General features: G+C 35.1%; 2 protein-coding genes and 1 non-coding gene across 4 annotated transcripts; all 3 read right to left on the bottom strand.

Moving 5' to 3' along the window:
* Window positions 1–463: 463 nt before the first annotated feature.
* Window positions 464–13,773, bottom strand: pank1b (pantothenate kinase 1b). 2 transcript variants are annotated; one of them, XM_021480132.3, is made up of 7 exons: window positions 12,376–13,773; window positions 10,421–10,773; window positions 9,792–10,045; window positions 7,945–8,121; window positions 7,736–7,859; window positions 6,187–6,312; window positions 464–3,782 (listed from the first exon to the last, which is right to left on the bottom strand). In XM_021480132.3, the coding sequence occupies exons 1-7, from the start codon at window positions 12,398–12,400 to the stop codon at window positions 3,723–3,725; spliced, it is 1,119 nt and encodes a 372-aa protein (XP_021335807.1). In that variant the 5' UTR covers window positions 12,401–13,773; the 3' UTR covers window positions 464–3,722.
* On the bottom strand, window positions 6,438–6,526 carry dre-mir-107 (microRNA 107). Its single transcript, NR_030057.1, has one exon. It is a non-coding gene; the product is annotated as a microRNA 107 (primary transcript).
* Window positions 13,774–15,368: 1,595 nt separating the features above from the next.
* Window positions 15,369–17,829, bottom strand: zgc:174153. Its single transcript, NM_001111192.1, is given in 8 exon segments — window positions 15,369–15,656; window positions 15,741–15,858; window positions 15,984–16,152; window positions 16,342–16,566; window positions 16,754–16,906; window positions 17,229–17,351; window positions 17,472–17,607; window positions 17,805–17,829. Coding segments are annotated over 7 exon segments (1,011 nt in total). The 5' UTR covers window positions 17,595–17,607; window positions 17,805–17,829; the 3' UTR covers window positions 15,369–15,556.
* Window positions 17,830–18,356: the final 527 nt, after the last annotated feature.

Raw genomic sequence — 18,356 nt, 5'->3', positions numbered from 1 at the left:
CTATAGAGGTTTCTTTCCGACTCGGACGTCAAGAAAATCAAGGAGAAATGTCGTAACTTGTTAAGTCCAATCAAGGTGTAAAGTTTTTGAACGACAGTGTATTTGGGATACAATTTACTTTTAGGTGGGTGGGGGTTAAATCCACTTTAAAGGCTACTTTAATTTTTATATTTAACAGATCGTCAGTCAGTTTGCTGGGAATATTTACTTAACAGTATCGGTTTCAGGTTTCCTAGTAGCCTACTAATTGAATACTCACTGTGGGCTATTAATAGCCCATATCCCAATGGAATTGTAATGCCACCAATAACAATTGGATGTCATGGTAAGGCTAGTGACAAGCAGAAAAGGAATGAGTACCACTGACCGAGATTTTTTCAGATATAATGTATAAAAACTAGTATGCAACTATAGTTGAAGTATAGACGAAAGTAAAATAAAATAAATAAATAAAACATAACCATTGTTCATAATTAACACATTTATTAGATATTTACAAAATCGTTTATTAACAAATGAAGTTAGTTTTCAAATGATAGAACTCAAAATCAATATAAAAATCTCTCAGTGACATGGATTTCAGACCTGTTCATTCTTTAAGTGAATCAGGGGTTCATATTCGATCAAATATTACACCATAAAGATTACATTTAAGATCTGTGTAGTGATGCTGTTTGACACTGAACACTGAATCAACTGAATTTAAAAGATTTCCAGTAAAGTTACACTGACTCAGATCACATATCAGACACATCTGTCAGGAGATTAAGGATATTTGCATGTAACATTTAACATCTGGTTATCTAAAATTATGCAATTTTGAAATCTAGTTATCTAAAATTATGCAATTTGTAAAGACATGATTTAGCTCTGGAAAAAGTTTATAATTCAGCTGTAATGGCCATTTCGAATTTAGAACATGCTGCCTGAAAACTGGGAATACAGTTTGGAACAGTCAAAATACATTTATGGAAAGAAAGAAAGAAAGAAAGAAAGGTTACGTACAGTTGAACATATAGGGCAAAGAATGAACATGCTTTAACATTTTGCTGGCTTACAAGAACAAAACCTGCTAAAAAAAGCAATTCGACTACATTAGATGAAGTAGTCCATTCAAGTGAAACGATGACACCCCTGTTCAGAAATCATCTACATGCTTGCTTTGCATTAGCTCAGTTCAAATACAATGTACCGACATGCATTCAGTCTGATGTGGCATATAGGAAAAAGCCAAACAACAAAAAAAGAACATCTCTGAAATATACTGTTAAGGACTGAAGTATACACTGACATCTGGATTCAGCATTAGCAACAATACAGAGGATACAGAGATAAAGCCTTGTCTCCATCAGTGAAAGGCACCCCGTAACCATTGGAAGTTACTTTTGTGGCTCAAAGAGATGTTGGGGACGGGGGGGGGGGGGGGGGGGGGGGGGGGATGCCATAGTGCATAATCCAGACATCCAAATACAAAATGGCACCCCACTGCATAAGGCAATTCTAAGGGCTGAGCAGAGAAAGTAAAGCATGAATGGGCAAGAAAAAGGCAAAGATCTGGAGACTAATGTGATGCAAGAGATGTTACTGCAGCTAGAAGACACTTTAATGTCAGCACAGGTCTGATGTTGAGCTACAGTAACAACTACTACCGCAGGTTCAGTACAAACAAATAAGTGAGTATTATTCAGATCCTCTAATAGAAATTGCATCTTATTCCTCATCAATTTCTCTTAGTTTTGGTCTTTCCTGCATTCAAAATGATCAACAACAACAAAATCTGCAAACTTAAACTATTAGCTTATTTTTTATAGAAGTGAATGTCTCTTGAGTTCACATTAACAGTGATGAGGCTAAATCAGCATATTTAAAAATGCTATGGCTCAAAGGAAGGGAAAGGCAATGCATTTTATTCTAGTAAGAACTTATATTTTTAATCTTACATATTTAGACCGATTGCAACTTTTAAGAATTTTAGGATTATGTGGTTAACTTGCATTTGGTCAACAACCTGGAGCATTCAGAGTCAAAATGACTATGATTATTATTATTATTAAAGGTTAAACAGTGTTCAGGCATAAAGTTAATGAACCTCATGTTAATCTGTTAGGGGGGAAAAAAAGGCAAAATATTTTCAGTAACAGGTAACGTTCAAACTGAAAATGTTTAAAGGATGAAGGCATTTGGAAGAAGGTTTGACAGATATTAAGTAAAACTTGAGACATCACTGCATAAGGGTATGAAAATGACAAGAGATGGTTTGTGCAAATGTTAAACTGAATGAAACTTATGTTTCTAATCTTACATATTCAGACCGATTACAATTTTTAAGAATTTTAGGAGCATGTGGTTAACTTGCATTTAGTCAACAACCTGGAGCATTCAGAGTCAAACTGACTATGTTTATTATGATTATTATTATTATTAAAGGTTAAACGGTGTTTAGGCATAAAGTTAATGAACATGTTAATCCGTGAGGGGGAAAAAAGGCAAAATATTTTCAGTAACAGGTGACGTTCAAACTGAAAATGTTTAAAGGATGAAGGCATTTGGAAGAAGGTTTGACAGATATCAAGTAAAACTTGAGACATCACTGCATAATGGTATGATGACAAGAGATGGTTTGTGCAAATGTCAAGTTAAATAAAAACATGATATACTACAGTGTATATACACAGGGTAAACTGTTAACACATTCAGACCAGAGAAATCTCAGCATTATGGACCGTAAAATCCTATAAAATTCATCACGGGACTTACTGTATGTAGTGAACTATGAGAATTCTCCATCTGATGAAGATACTGTTTTCCAGTCAATATTGACAATTTGGTCCCAACACAATTAGTGTCAGCTTAGATGCATATTCTCTGTTCATTAGACAGACCAGTTCAAAGAGGTAAATATATTAGAAATCAGACATGACAGTACTCAACAATCTACTAAACACAAAAGGCCCAATCAAGATAAAAAGAGACCTATGTCTGACCTACGTTTTTTGTTTGTTTGTAATTATTTTTTTTGCTATTCTCTAAAAGGGTTCAGATAAAAGATTTATATGATTGAAAAATGACTGAAATTCAATTGGCATTTGCTGTATTATTTACAAAAGGAGAAATTTGAACTCGTGCCTTAAAATGCTTATTAATACAACTTTAGCCTTTTTAATTTAATGCGGATATGATGAATGCTTAGATGTGACTAGAACAGGAAAGGCAAAATCCTATGTAAATAACACTTATGGAACACTCATCATCATTTTATGAGTAATCTGATTAGAGGGGAAGGTTAATTTATACAGCAGACTGTCCCACAAGTAGACATTATACTCCCCCTCCAAACCCTTTTCATATGTTATGATTATTTTCATAAAGCTCAGGGTGTAGAGAGAGCATACAGGCATACAATTAGTGTCCTAAATCATCATCACCTCAAATCATCGATACACGGCAAAGGCACAGCTGTGCTGGCTTTGTAGCAGTGGTGATGAGGAACAGTTAGCATGAGGTGCAGCTAATCACAATGCTAAATTCTATGCGCTGCTGTTACATCACCTCCTCTTGGTCACCTACTCACATCTTGAGCATAGAAGAGCCGATGTGTCGATGATTTGAAGCTAAATGGAAACTCGGTCACATTATTAAATGGCTTATCCTTATTAGGGGATGTGGCTTTCCTGAAATCTTACAGCAGCTTCTGGTTTGTAGGTTGGGTTTTCTTCAGTGTCTCAGGAATCTTCTGTCATCTTCAGCAGCTCTAGGAAGGCACCGACAGCTCCAAAATAACCCTGCAGCACAGAAGCACAACATTTTATTATGTTTCCATTACATGCATGCATTGCTCTTTTCAATAGCATCTGATAAGACCTCATTTCTTTGAGTAATTAATGCTTTTATTCAGAAAGGGTATTAAAAGAGGAAGACATTTATAATGGTACAAAAACCTCTAAGTGAAATAGGTGCTGTTTGTTTGAATTGCCGATTTAAGAAATATACTAAACATAAATTTTATATAGTGTTTTTCCGTATTTTTTATATTTTGAAAAACAAATAACTTTTAAAACTCTCTTGTTATGTGATATTGCTGATGCAAAAGTTGATATTGTGTTCAAAGACATATGTATATATATATATATATATATATATATATATATATATATATATATATATATATATATACACACACACACAACATATAGAGTGAAATAATATTCTAGTTATTTGTGTTAATCTGACACCTGGTGCTAATTTGTTTAATTATCTGGCAACCCCTATTTAACTGGCAGCCTAATTTCCAGTTGCACTGCCTATGCAAAATGGTGGGCCATTTTAAAGTGACTGAAAGCCTCCGGCAGCAGGTTGTCCAGATAAAGACTAAGGGGATGACCCTATCAGCCATAGCAAGACAAGTTGGTCATTCCAAATCTGTGATTTCAAGGAATATTGAATCTTTACAACATCACAAACTCATTCAAGTCCCCCCAAGAAGGCTGGTCGTCCACAGAAGACAAATACAAGGGTGGACAGAATACTGTGGAAGATTTTAATGGGCAATCGTTTCCACACTGCAGCTGGAATTGTTTACCAGTTTATCACTGAACAGGGTAAGGATGTATCTCGTCATACAGTATCTTGACGTTTAAGAGCATTTCAGCTGAAAGCCCTCTCTGCAGTGACCAAACTTCTCATTAGCAGGAAGAATCAAAAGGCTAGACTAAGCTTTGCTGAGGAGCATGCTGTGTGGACAGAGGAGAACTGATCCAAAGTTCACTTCAGTGATGAAAGCAAGTTTAATTTATTTGGGTCCGATGGGAAACATTATGTTTGTTGACAAACTGGAGAAAGGCTGAACTTAACGTGTGTAAAGAAGTCAGTGAATGCAAATGTTTATCGGAACCTTCTTCAACACCATATGATTCCTTCCCTGCTTTCACCACCCAGTCAGCCCGCAGTGTTCATGCAGGACAACGCTCCATGTCACACAGCAAAACGGGTAAAGCAGTTGTGACATGGCCTGCCCAGAGTTCTGATCCAAACCAAATAGAGAACCTCTGGAATATCTTTGGGGACAAAGTTATGGCCAAGAAACCCATTACAATCACTGAACTGTGGAGGACACTGAAAGAAGAGTGGACCAAAATCACACCAGAGCAGTGTAGTGCTGTAATGTGGCCGCAGGTGTGCTGAAGTAATTTAGAGCAGAGGACTGTACACTTCATGCTAACTGCTGACTGTTATAAACTTCAGAAAATTTAGTTGTAATCTTTTTTCCATGCTACAGTCATTGTTGTTCTCTAATTTTGATCAGTGTGTTTTCTGCAAAATATTTTTTTGTTGTTGAAATGCCTTAGTTATTGTGGGGAAAAGGTTTTCTAGTGGCATGGTATAGACGGGACAAAACTCCTTTAACTGTTGAGTAGTGAAGATGACATTATTTTAGAATTGTTCAATTATTTATAAATTGTTCTCTAATTTTGATCACCCGAGCATCTTTCCTTAAAATATTTAAACAACATCAAGTCTATGGGTAAATATTGAAACTAACACAAGGGGGAGCTAAATGTCCCATTTATGTGACATGCATAGACCACTGCAAGAATATGAATTTAATTTAAACTTTTAAACAGTTTAAACGAGCTTCTTCCAACAGTACTTGCACTTTTCTTACTTTTAAATATATTTAAACATTTGCAATTTATCATAGATATGGCAATAGCCATTTAATGGCCTCCTCGTTTATCTTTTTTGGGATAAACTCACATGCAACAGGTGTTCATTTTCATCTTGCACCCCAATATTTAAATCAACTCATAGCAACAACCTTCTCTGCTATTTTTCAAATATGAACTTTCTATTTCTGACTCTCAGAAATTAACAAGATTATTTTTATTTTTTATTATTAACAGGATTGTTACTTATTTAGCCATTTACAGAATGATGTAGAAATACATGCATTCAATTAAACAACAAAAATAATTAAAGAATGACTTGTTTCAATATGTCTTTTTTTAAAATATAAAGTTAAATTTAAGAGAAATCATTAATTTTACCCAATTTTTAAAGACTTTAAAGTTAACTAAAAACTCTTAAAAGTCAAATGAAATTGTTGTAGTCTATTTAAATAATTGTTTTTGAACAAACATTATCTTGACTCGCTGAAAAAATGAAAAAAGTAAAGAAGAAAAAACATACTTCATGTTCTAAGAAAAGAGCTTTCAGTTGTCCATCAGACCAGAAGTCCATGGCATAGGCCAGCAGCTTAGTTGAAATGGTGTTGATCCGAAGGAAATTTCCAACAAAAACCACTTTATCGATATTCTGAAGAACAATAAACATAAGCAGACAGTCAGAAGAAGCAAGCAGTAATATTGCTTTATTTAAAATGTAAAGAAAAACATCCAGATTACACATTGACATTAAAAACAAAAAACGTTTATCGTGTGGCTGTTCAGTGTGCTGTGATAGCCCTGTACAATGCTGCTTGATCTCCATGCCACAAGACAACACTGTAAAGAAGCTCAGAGCACACAGAGTTCATTGATCTTGATATTGTGCTTCAGAATAATGACCACTGCATTTAACTTACGTACTTTGAAATGAACAAATATCAATTAGTTTTTTTTCAACTGCTAATAAGCATTGTGCAATAGTTTACTAAAGCCACATTTTCAAAACCGTACACACAGTGTGCACTTTACCAATATGACTCTTGACCAAACTGTACAGCTCACCTCTAAAACTCACCCAGACCAACACAACAGTTCATATACGTCTCAAAATAAGCATGTTTCACCAAATCACTGACAACAACATACCTTTCACTGACCTAAAAGCACCAACATTGCTCAGTATAGAGTCCCCATCAATACACTGGGGAGTTAGGACATACACCGACGTCGGGTTGAGCAATGCCTGCTGGTCTCACTAACACCACTTCTGGAAGCAAGCTAGCTTTCCCATGTGGTCTCCCAGCCAGGTACTGACCAGGTGCAGCCCTGTTTAGATTCAATGGGTGACCATGTAAGAGTTGCAGAGAGCTAGGTGCTGGCGATAACTGATTTTTGAAGTTTGAATGTATTTTTCACACCTATCCATGTGTCATTTTACCTTTTCACTGTCTTGAACATGCTAAAGATTGTGTGATAAGACTGAAAAAAAGAAATTGCAAACATGGGTAAAAACTTAAACAGTTTCTCAATTACTTCAGCAAATAGTTCAAAACATTCGCTAAACTGCAAGTTAGAGATGCGAGCTTTGGATTGTACAACAAAATTCCTGCCATGCAATATAATGCACATCTAAACATAGGTACTTATGAAAATACAGACATCGACATCATGCACTACTGATATAACTGAAACAGTGGAGCCAATGGTTTACAATATGGTCAAGAAAAAAAACGGAAGTTAAAGTAGTTTTTCAGCTGAAATTGCAATCAGCATTTTATTTTAAAGCACAAAATGCATGACATTTACCAGAAGTCTATTGGTTAGCATGCAGAAAAATGTGTTGAAAATGCTGCTTGTTGTGTATGAATGACAAAAGTGTTTGGCATTTTTGAAAAGTTTGCACACAGTTTGCTCTGCTCAGACTGTCTGGCTGATTGTGTGAACAGTTATGTAAACGTGGCTTCAGTATTGCAAAATGCATGTTAACGGTTGAAAAGAAAAACTGTAATGTGGTTGGAAAGTGAAAACACTGATAGATGAGCTTTAGCGATAAGAGAAAAATATTGCCAAACCTCGTTCACTGCACACATGCGAGCGATGGAGCCAATGTTGTTTGTTATGGTGACAAGAGTCGCCCTGGCCAGGTCTTCTTTACTTATACTATCGCGTTTCTCCTTGCTCATCATATGACAAAAACTAATAAATTAAAGGACAAAAACAAACTTGAAGAAAATCACAAACAATAGTGTTTTTACATAGAAATTCAGGCAAATATGTCTACCTAGATGCAACGGCCGAACCCTGAAGGCCAAATCGTTCATAATCGCCTCCATAAATATCCTTCACTAGTTTGTCCACGTTAGTGCTGTCCCCTTTAGCCGCCATTTCTAATGCCTCCTCAAATGTTTCACAGCCAGTCAGCAAGCAGCACAGGCCAAGAAAGGTACCACCTCCTAAACTGAACCACAACAATTGGAGAAAATTTACATCATAGTAGTTAAGGAATTTTGCATCGTTTTAAGTTTATAACAGATCTCTACAACTTTAATTTTTAAATCTAAATATAGATTTTAAAATCTAAATATAGGTATTTCTATTGCAAATTAGTAAAAAACAGACTTTTCCCAAATCCATTTCCTATATTGTATATATTGTATACAGTGCACTACATCAGGGCTCATTTTATAGTGGTGTCTAAATTCTGAGTGTGTACTGTAATTGTTCACTCGTTTATACTCACAATGCACTCTGATTTCAAGTGTATATTAATCTTAATATGTGTTTAAGAAGGGTTAGAGATACTAAAAATTATAAAATTTACACTGATGTTGTTCTGATTGTTCCAAAAATATTCATTGTATCATATATACCATCAGCGGGAACATACATAATGACGCACATGTAAGAAACTGAGTTAACTTAATTTAATTTACTCCTTTGTAGCAAAAGAAAGAAAGAAGAAAAAGAATCAACTTCAATACTCTTTATAGTTGTGCTATTGTAAGAAACCCTGCACGTGATAATAAATCAAAACATTGCGTTCAAAAAAAAATGTTTTATTAATTTTTGGCAATTTTTTTAAAAGCAATTTTTTTTTAATTCTCCACAGACTCTAGATTTTATTATTATTTACTGAAGTTTAATTATTTTTCAAATATTTCCCAAGGGATGTTTAACAGAGCAAGAACATTTTTCCATTATTCACAGCATTTCCCATTATTTTTTTCTTCAGGAGAAAGTCTTGTTTGTTTTATTTCAGCTACAATAAAAGTAGTATTTACTTTTTTAAAGCCATTTTAAGGTCAATATTATTAGCCCCCTTAAGCAATATTTATTTTCGATTGTCTACGAAACAAGCCATGGTTTTACAATAACTTGCCTTATTACCTTTACTTGCCTAGTTAACCTAATTAATATTAATATTAAATTGAACTAGTAGGCTGAATACTAGTATCTTGAAAAATAGCTAGTAAAATAGTATGTCCGATCACCATGGCAAAGATCAAAGAAATCAGTAATTATTAGAAATTTATTATTAAAACTATTATGTTTATTTTTAGTAATTGGTTGAAAAAAAAATCTCTGTTCCATTAAACAGAAATTGGGAAAAAATATACAATAACTAACTAAATATCCATCCATCCATCAATCCATTCATCTATATAAATAAAAGAGTGGTTTTTTTATTGACCGCAGACTGTTGTCTAATTACTTGCCTTGATTAACCTAGTCTTCAAACAGTATGTTTAACTGAACACTGGTATCTTGCCAAATGCATAGTTAACTATTATGTACTGTCATTATGGCAAAGATCATTTTTTATTAATTATTATATTTAAAAATGTGTTGAAAACATGGTGTCTCCATTAAACAGCACTTGGGAAATTTTAGGCAAAATATATATATATATATCAATTTCACAAGAAGGCCAAACATATTGTCTTCAACTGGCATATGGTCCTGTGATAAAATATCTGTAAATGTATATAATTAGTGAAAATAAGCAACATATCTCCTGCAATACAAGTCTGATTTTCATTACATTACTTATAAGTGATTTGTACAAGCAGTGATTAAAGAAAAAAAACAAAACGTTTTGGTACAAAAAAAAAAGACGCCAGAATTTACCTGGTGCCTGTGACCCGCTTGTAATCATCCTTGGAATAGACGGCCAGGATACTAACGCCAGAGCCAATATTTACCAGCAACATAGGGAAAGGGTTCTCCAGGCTAAATGGCCTCTTGACACAGTTTTCAGGTTCAGATGGATTTTGGAAAAAATAACATTCTGGATGGCCATTGAACCCGACTGAATCAACGTACAGCAGACCTTGAATAAGACAATCTAGTTCATCCAACTTCTGCAGCTCCAAATCAGCCACCTGCAGGAAGTAAATGCACAATTATAAACGTGATCACTCGGTCCTGGCGGGCCGGTGTCCTGCAGATTTTAGCTCCAAGTTGCTTTAACACACCTGCAAGGATGTTTTTAGAAAGCCTAGTAAGAGCTTGATTAGCTAGCCCAGGTGTGTCTGATTGGGGTTGGAACTAAACTTTGCAGGACACCGGCCCTACAGGACTGAGTTTGGAACACCCCTGTTCTAAAGTATCTGATGTTATCCCTTTCTTTCCTGATAACAGTAAAAGATAAGTGGCTATAATAAGTCATTATATCAATAAAACACTGGCTATGGATTAGCATATTTTTTAACATTCAAATTTTGTGAATCCCATTATTATATCACCAGATCACATACCGTTCTGAAGTCATCCTCAAATTTGTACGCCCCCCCACCGGTGGCGCATAGAGTGGTGTGCAGACTAGAGAAGTTCTTGTCTCGGCCCATTTGGATAAAGCGGTGCATGTCTTGTGTGGGGAACCGAATGAAGTGCAGGTTGCCTTTGCGGCCGCACATGGTGAGGTTCTTCAACTCCAGGTGAACATCACGGATTCCAGTGTTTCCATAGGCAACGTTGGATGTCAGGTACCAGCGGATGCTCTTCAGGCTCTCCACTTCCTCTTGTTCTTCTTCAGCTGTTATGTCCTTGGGCTCAAAATAAACCAGCTTCACCAAGGTGCCTCCAATATCCATGCCAAACCACGGAAAGGCTGAAAAAAATAAAAATAAAAATTTTGGAAAAATAAAAAATTATTATAATTTCCAAACAAGAATAAAATAATTGTATGTGGTGCAGAGGAGAGTGAGTGAAACAGGGCTTTTATGAATGGATTATTTTTCATGTTTTATATTTACTGTAAGGAGCATATTAAATAATGCTGTCTGGTATCAATGCATTAAGAAAGCTAAAGTTTTTATTATTATTATTCTTTGGGGTATAAAAAGAAGTTCTTGAGAAGCAGTATACCATTAGTGAACATTCTGCCACCACTTGTGCTGCTGCTGAGGAATAGTTTTAATATATGCTGACTTTCTGTTAATAAAAAAATCAAGATTTTGTTGGCAGTCTAATACTGTTTTGGATAGATTGAATTTGAAATGATGTTACACCAGTTTATTTTTCGATTTAGCTTGAAGTTAATTAGGGACTTTTCATTGCTTGTATTCAGTTTTGGTTTGACAGGACCGAACTAGCTGAATGCCACTTTGCCACTAAAACCAGTCTAACAATAAACTGATCTAACACAATTCTAAATTGAAACAAGCTTAAAAAAAAAAAAAAAAAATATATATATATATATATATATATATATATATATATATATATATATATATATATATATATATATATATAGTCAGACTTTAACATGTTCATAACATAATTTGCATTTGGTAAAAATTGCTTTGAATGTCATAAATTCCTGTGTAATACCGCAGAGTGGCTTTGAAACCATCTTTTTTGGTATAAAGGGTAATAAAAAAGGTGACTAGACTTCAAATTTTTTGACTGCTGTAATAGAGTTGAAAGAGAGATTATTTAGGTGTATTCACACCGTGGCTTATTTGTTGCCATGGCAATAGGGGTTTTCAAAAAGAATGCCTGGTGATTCATAGAAATATCCTGTCTTTAAAGTAAAAGTTACACATCAGATTAAGAATCTATCAATAATTAATATACAATCTTGGTAAAACAGCTAAGACTTACTCTACCGAACCATTTCATGTATTAGAGTATTCTATTTATAATCTAAAATAGTATGGTTGAGTGGACTAAATCTTAGTGGTCTATACCAAGATCTAAACACAGACTCCCTGAACTAATCAATGACATGAGAATCTACCTACAATGCCATTTCACTAAATATAATGATTTACCATTGCCGAGAGAGATTCTCATGTAACTGATTAGTTCAGGCAGTCTGTGTTTAGATCAGTAATGATAATTTAACTGGCAGACATGCATATAGGTGAAAGGTGTGTGTACTTCTTGTCTCAGAGAACAAAGTACTCTTGAAGTTACCAAGACCACAGTGACACTACAGCAGTTGAAATGTAAGGTTACACTAGTTCACAGCCAACAACCCTACAAGTGTTAAAACTATGCAGGGCTTTTTATTCATAATTTAAAAATATATATGAAAAGAAATAATACATTTTGTTGCATGTTGGAGAGTAAAATTGCTGTTACTGCAACTTCTTCCATCTAATGATTTGTATGTCTGACAGCAGACTGTAAAAAAGCTTATTTTTTTATATGTTCTCAATTTCGCACACTGGTTTCATTGGTTAAACAATATTATGTAATAACTTACCTGGCTTCTTCACAATAAGCTTCATACTTTCAGTTGAGTTGATGCAGAAACTATTATGAATACGCAGTGATAAAATCTGTATATTTCATTCAAATGCTGCTGTCATAAGAAAAGCCGAGTTCATATCACCTGACAGGTGTGCTTTTGTCTTTTATGTTAATTTCATGAGGACTGTCAAAGGCTGCGATTTCATACGAAGCGATTTCCACACCCCTTTGTGTGATCCTTCCCTCTCATTGGCTGAGCACAAACGTCCTTCATATCTGGCGTGTTTTGGCCACCCCCCCCCCCCCGACTCCGATCAGACCAATGAAATCCGCACAGCGAACATCACATTGATTTCACAACACTCCATAAGCCGGTGTTTCAAAACAAATAAACCCTTTACTACAGGCACAATTGAAATGCGTTTAAAACTTAAATAATTAAAAACAATCCCTTTATTAAATTTTAGGTACATTAGAAAAAAACGCAAAGAGAATATTGCAATTTAGGGTCATCACTTCCGGGAGTTCATGACACGAAAATCATCTTCACGTTTTTGGTACAAACATAAATAACTGTTAAGTAGCTAAGTTAAATCGAAAAGAAAGGAAGAAGACGTCGACGACGACGAAGAAGAAAAGGCGTTGCTAGAAACACTTTAACCGAAAAGTCCCAAAATAAAACGGGAATTTTAACGTAACATGACACTAAAATTATAATGACTATGCTAAAAGAATAGTAATAATGTCTATTTGTATCGCCCAAAATAACATCTATGTTTAGTTTTGTTGTACTCGTTTCTCAACCAAAGTAAAGAACAAACCATACCTCGGAATACATATTTACACTATGTTGTGCGATATTTCATGGTTGAATTTAAAGTACATTTAATTGTATTAATAAAATGCTAAAAACTCGACGTACGTGGTCTGTTCTTCTTTCCCGAATCCACTCGTCTTCTGAGTCTGCAGCGCTTCGCAGGCGAACCATTGTTGTGTACATCCTGATGAAGATGGTGGAAATTTTCAATACCATTATGGCCACCGCTACTGTCACTAGTACCCAGACCACCTCCGTTGGACGAAATGCAATCGCCGTTACCCGACTGTGCGGGGTGAAATCCGTTTACTAAACCTTTTTTGTAGTGCGTCGTTCCGTTTTGATCGGATGTTTCTTCATTTTCCATTATTTCACGCAGCAAATGTGAACACTCAGAAGACAGACAGCTGATAACGACTCGACGATTCGAAGGCGCTTCAAAATGTAGTATTGTTTGTCAGAATTCTACATATATGCTGATGTGTTGCGAAGAGGCGAAGACAATAGAGAGGTCTTCAACATCTTATTCGAGGTCACTGTCGGTCATTTCTTCTTTACACGCTGGGCTGTTTCCGAGTCAAACAGCCGGTATGCGACGTCACTAAGGAAAATGCCTCCACTTCCTTTGCTGAAACGTCATGTTTCAGAGCCGCCTACTTACATACAGGCTACTGCTTATTATTACTGTATTTTACGTGTATTTAAAAGCTGAAAACACCCCCGATTTTTTTTAAATAACGTCAAATAAATAGTGTAAATTTTAGATCACCTGGATTTAAAGTGTTTATGGCATGCCATTTTATAGTAACTCCATTGTAAAAGATGGATTGATTTTGTACCTTTTTATTGATCATTCATTCATTTTCTTTTCAGCTTTAGTCCCTTTACTAATCAGGGGTCTTCACAGTGGAAAAAACGCCAACTTATCTAGCATGTGTTTTATGCAGCGGATGCCCTTCCAGCCAGAACCTCAGCACTGGGAATTTATTAATCATTATTATTATTAATACTATTTATTGATTAACTTTGTTCTTTGCTGTCAAACCATGTGCAAAAAAGTGCACTAAGCAGGATATGTGCACAAATACTTATTCTACATCTTTAAATAGCCTATGTGAAGAGGTGAAGATATGGAAGCAAGGTTTACATGGAAATCATTGTTCTTATTAGCCTGCATCATTATAGTTTGCCAATACCTTGGATCAAACAAGAAAAGAAAATAAATTAATGACCAATACTAAGCAAAGTTATTTTGTCATATTTTTTTTTCACAATTTTCTGCTTACATTTTTATACATTAAAAATGTTTTAAAGAAAATTGAAAAATTTTATGCCACCTGTGCATCCAGATTTTTTTGGTCCCTTGTCTAGGCTATTATTTACTGTTTTTCATGATCTCACATCTAAATCCGGTAAATACGTGATACAATATTTTTACTCCAGAAAGACAGAATAATCAAGCCACCATCGCATTTAAAGTTAATATGAGCCATTGTTAATAGTAAGTAACATTCAAACTAGTCTTTTCTCAGATCTCTGCATCCCAGCGAATATGTATTAAGGTAATGCACACTTTATTTCAATTAGAAACACATGTCCATGATCTAAACACTAATTCAGTACTAAAATGGTTACTATGATTTACCTTGCCACCTGCCAATTCAGTTTTGTTGCTTTGTATATTAAGTAATTTCTCCCTGTACCTAATTTTGAAAATGTGCCATGCAGTTTATTTAATCATATATTTAAATTTACCAACTTCCAAATGATGAAAATAACATGCGTTTCTCTCTAAACTGCACAAAAAGAGGCAGTGACTGAAGAGCTAGCCAGAGACATAGCGGCACATTAGAAAGAGATAGCAGGACACATCATATGTACATTAAGTTATAACTATTTAAGTTATTATAACATTCACTTGTACCTTTAACTACTGATTAGTTAAGTATTTTACAATTTTTATTCAATATTGTATTTAAAAAATAGATGAAGAGATCTAAGGGTGTTTTGGGCAACTGGAGAAGTTCTAATATATTAATAGCTCATGGACTTTGAATGGAAAAGGCAGTTTCCACATATGCCAATGGTGGCTGCAGTAGATGCATGAGTTCAGTTTTGACCTGAACCTTAGCCAAATTTTGACATAGTGATGCCTTACGTGTTTTTATAGAAGACACTTGCTCAAAATATATTTTCAGTGTTCCAAACTAAAACCATGACACTTTATTAAACAAAAGAAAAAATAACAAAGTAAGACAACTACATATCATAGCACTAACATCAGAACAACTTGATAAAATAGAAGAAATAAAAACACATTAAAATAGAGAAACAATAAACGTGACTTTTTCAGAATGCAGAGAAGGCTTCAGTGGCCTTACATTAGGGGATAGCTGGCCTTTGTCGCAACGCCACAGTGATTGTTTTTGTCTTTTGCCATGTAGATGTAGCCTTTGTCACCCCATTTGTCAGACCAGCTAAAAAAATTGAAAGAAATAATAAAATATGAAAACATGCAATCAAGCTTGTGCCCGCAAAACTAAAGATTGTTTGCATCATACCTGTTCTTCACAATCCAGTATCTATTCCCAGCAACATCAGCACCCTGATAACCATAGCCAACCACCAAGACTGCATGATCAAGTCGACTACTGCTACATGCTCTCTCATAATAGATGCCTAAAGATCAGAATATTAGGAGTTAAGGCAAAGTAAGTTCAGTAATAAGTTTGTAATAATTGTATAAACAACCATTTTAGCAAATATTGAATTAAAACTAGAGTTGAGGGATATCAGACACCTACCAGACTGATAGAACTGTAGGGATTGATGTGATGCGTCAATAGCAACAGATACAGGACCCACAGCAGCAACAGCATTCATCAGAGCAGGCTCATTACCACTGGGGATGTCCACGAATCCGGTGATTTTAGCTACATTAAAACGGGGGTCATACCGGCATGGCAGATCATCCTGCAAGAACAAAGTTAAAATAAGAAAAAAGTGGTACATTGAAGTCTTAAAATACTTAATGATCTTCATTCAAAGAGTTTAAAAAACTAAAATGACATTTTTCCACAATCTGCAAATACAGCAGTTTAGGCCCATATCTTCAAAAGAAAATGTTTCATTGCTCAGAAACCGTCACAATATGATTCTTACCCTTGCAAGATAAGGGTATGACTGCTCAGAATCCAGCCCCTTGTTTTCTTTAACATACTGGAAGGCCTGGTCCATGAGGCCTCCATTACACCCTTGATTGCCCTGTGGTCTGGAACAGTCCACCAAGTTTTGCTCACTCATAGAAATCAGCTTTCCAGTTTTACGGAAGAGCTGACCTTCCAAGGCACCCGTTGAACTGAAAGACCAGCAAGATCCACATTGTTTCTAAAACCACAAAACAGAAGAGTCACAAAACAGTAAAGCTACAGATACACATACTGACATTTAATAGCCATTTATACATTAAACTGGGTTTACCAGATCAACTGTAAATAGATCAATTGTAATAGATGCAACTATAGGTCCTAATTTAGCATAAAACATTTGCAGTTTTCAGTGACTTTAAACTCACCTGGTCTTTGACAGGAGTAACATAGCCCCTCTGTCTCCAGTCAACCTGTTGTGGGGCTGCAAAAAAGCTGGGTTCCATGAACAACGGGCCCTGTGACGTCTGGTTGGGGTCATGCTTATAACCATTCATTGCCTGTCTGAACTCCTCATTTGTCTATTAAAGAAATTGTAGTGAAATGTTAATAAAACAGTCTTACAAATAGTACTTTAAAAGGTATCGATAGCACCTCAAATTGAGAATTAAAGTAATTTTGCAGAAAAACTTTTAGAGCACACAGGGCTTAAATCTCTAATCTAGGATGTTGTTGACTGTAATTGAATCATTTATTAAACAACAACATTCTGATCTGGTTTCACACTTATAAATTTTGCATTTTGATTGTTTTTTTTTTCTCTTTTTGACCATTTGGATTGTATAAAGCAATATAGATAGAGAAATAAATGACTGTAATTGACTGTAATACTAAACTGCTCACCATGTCACCAAATTGATTCATTCCCATTTTAAAGGTGTGATTTCCATAGGAATACTCAAAGTTGTGTTGCTCAATTTTTCTCAAGTTCTCCTCCCAAATCATTCTCCTCCCGACCTCTACGTCCTGGAGTAGAAAGTAGATACAGTATCAGCTATTGCAAAGCACCAGTTCAACATAAACACATGCACTGTATCATTCATTCATGTTAAGCTGATACATGGCTACAGACTACAGTCTTCCCACCTCATGATAGCTTTTTCCATGCTGGCTCTTCCAGGAGTTCCAGTGGTCGTCTAACTGGATGTCTATAGATGGAGCAGTGAACACTGCACTTATGCACAGCGTGATGATCAAAGCAAACATCATTCTGCCTGGAAGACTAACAGAAAAAAAACACAAAAATAGAAAAAGAAAAAAAAAACAAGAGGAGAGAAAAGATTTACAAACATTAACAAAACACTTTAAACAGGCAACAGCACAAGCAGTTCACTTTACTGTGAGTTGAGCTAAATGTCACATTAATAAAATACAAGCAATGTCTCTTATGAAGAAAGGAAAAGAAAGATTTACACTTACCTTTCACAAGCAAACCTTGTTGACTGTAATTGCTTACAATTGAGTGTATTTTATAGCCTGTCCGAACATAGAGACGGTCTCTCATTGGCTGACGTTGATGATGAAATTAGTCAATTTACCGCCAATCAGGTGCAGCAAGAACTTCATCTTGTCATGTGATCCAGCATCACAAGTATTCATCAATAGACTATGTTGATTCTTTATATTATTAGTAGACTGTAACAAGATTAAGGCAATCAGAAATGTTTTGTTATTTCCACAGTTTATAAAAATCAACATTTACAATACACAAGTGGAAAGCTTACTAGAATATGCAACACTTGATTGGGGGATGTATGTTTTTTTTTAGGTTTGTTTCAATCATTGTTTGTGTTTGTCACGTAAGGGTGTGTTTGACCAATCCCACATGTTTAGACAGAAAATAATCCAAGAGAAAACACAGAGTCCATTTAGAAAACTAAGCTTTTAAATTACATCAGGGGCTGCTGTTTTGTACTTACTCTAAATGCTAATAGCTTTCGTTCTAATTATTAAATATTGTTAATAATTTAG

This window comes from Danio rerio, chromosome 12, assembly GCF_049306965.1.
Source record: "Danio rerio strain Tuebingen ecotype United States chromosome 12, GRCz12tu, whole genome shotgun sequence".
Lineage (NCBI taxonomy): Eukaryota > Metazoa > Chordata > Actinopteri > Cypriniformes > Danionidae > Danio > Danio rerio.
The sequence above is the reverse complement of the archived record's forward strand: the minus strand, read 5'-3'. Positions and strand labels throughout refer to the sequence as shown.

Bases quoted from the DNA above. Each gene is read 5' to 3' on its own strand.
- pank1b (XM_021480132.3), bottom strand. From the start codon at position 12,400: ATGAAGCTTATTGTGAAGAAGCCAG. The intron at 10,046-10,420 runs GTATGTGATCTG...TACTTCCTGCAG, and splicing joins TTGAGGATGACTTCAGAACG to GTGGCTGATTTGGAGCTGCA. The intron at 8,122-9,791 runs GTAAATTCTGGC...GTTGTGGTTCAG, and splicing joins AAGCGGGTCACAGGCACCAG to TTTAGGAGGTGGTACCTTTC.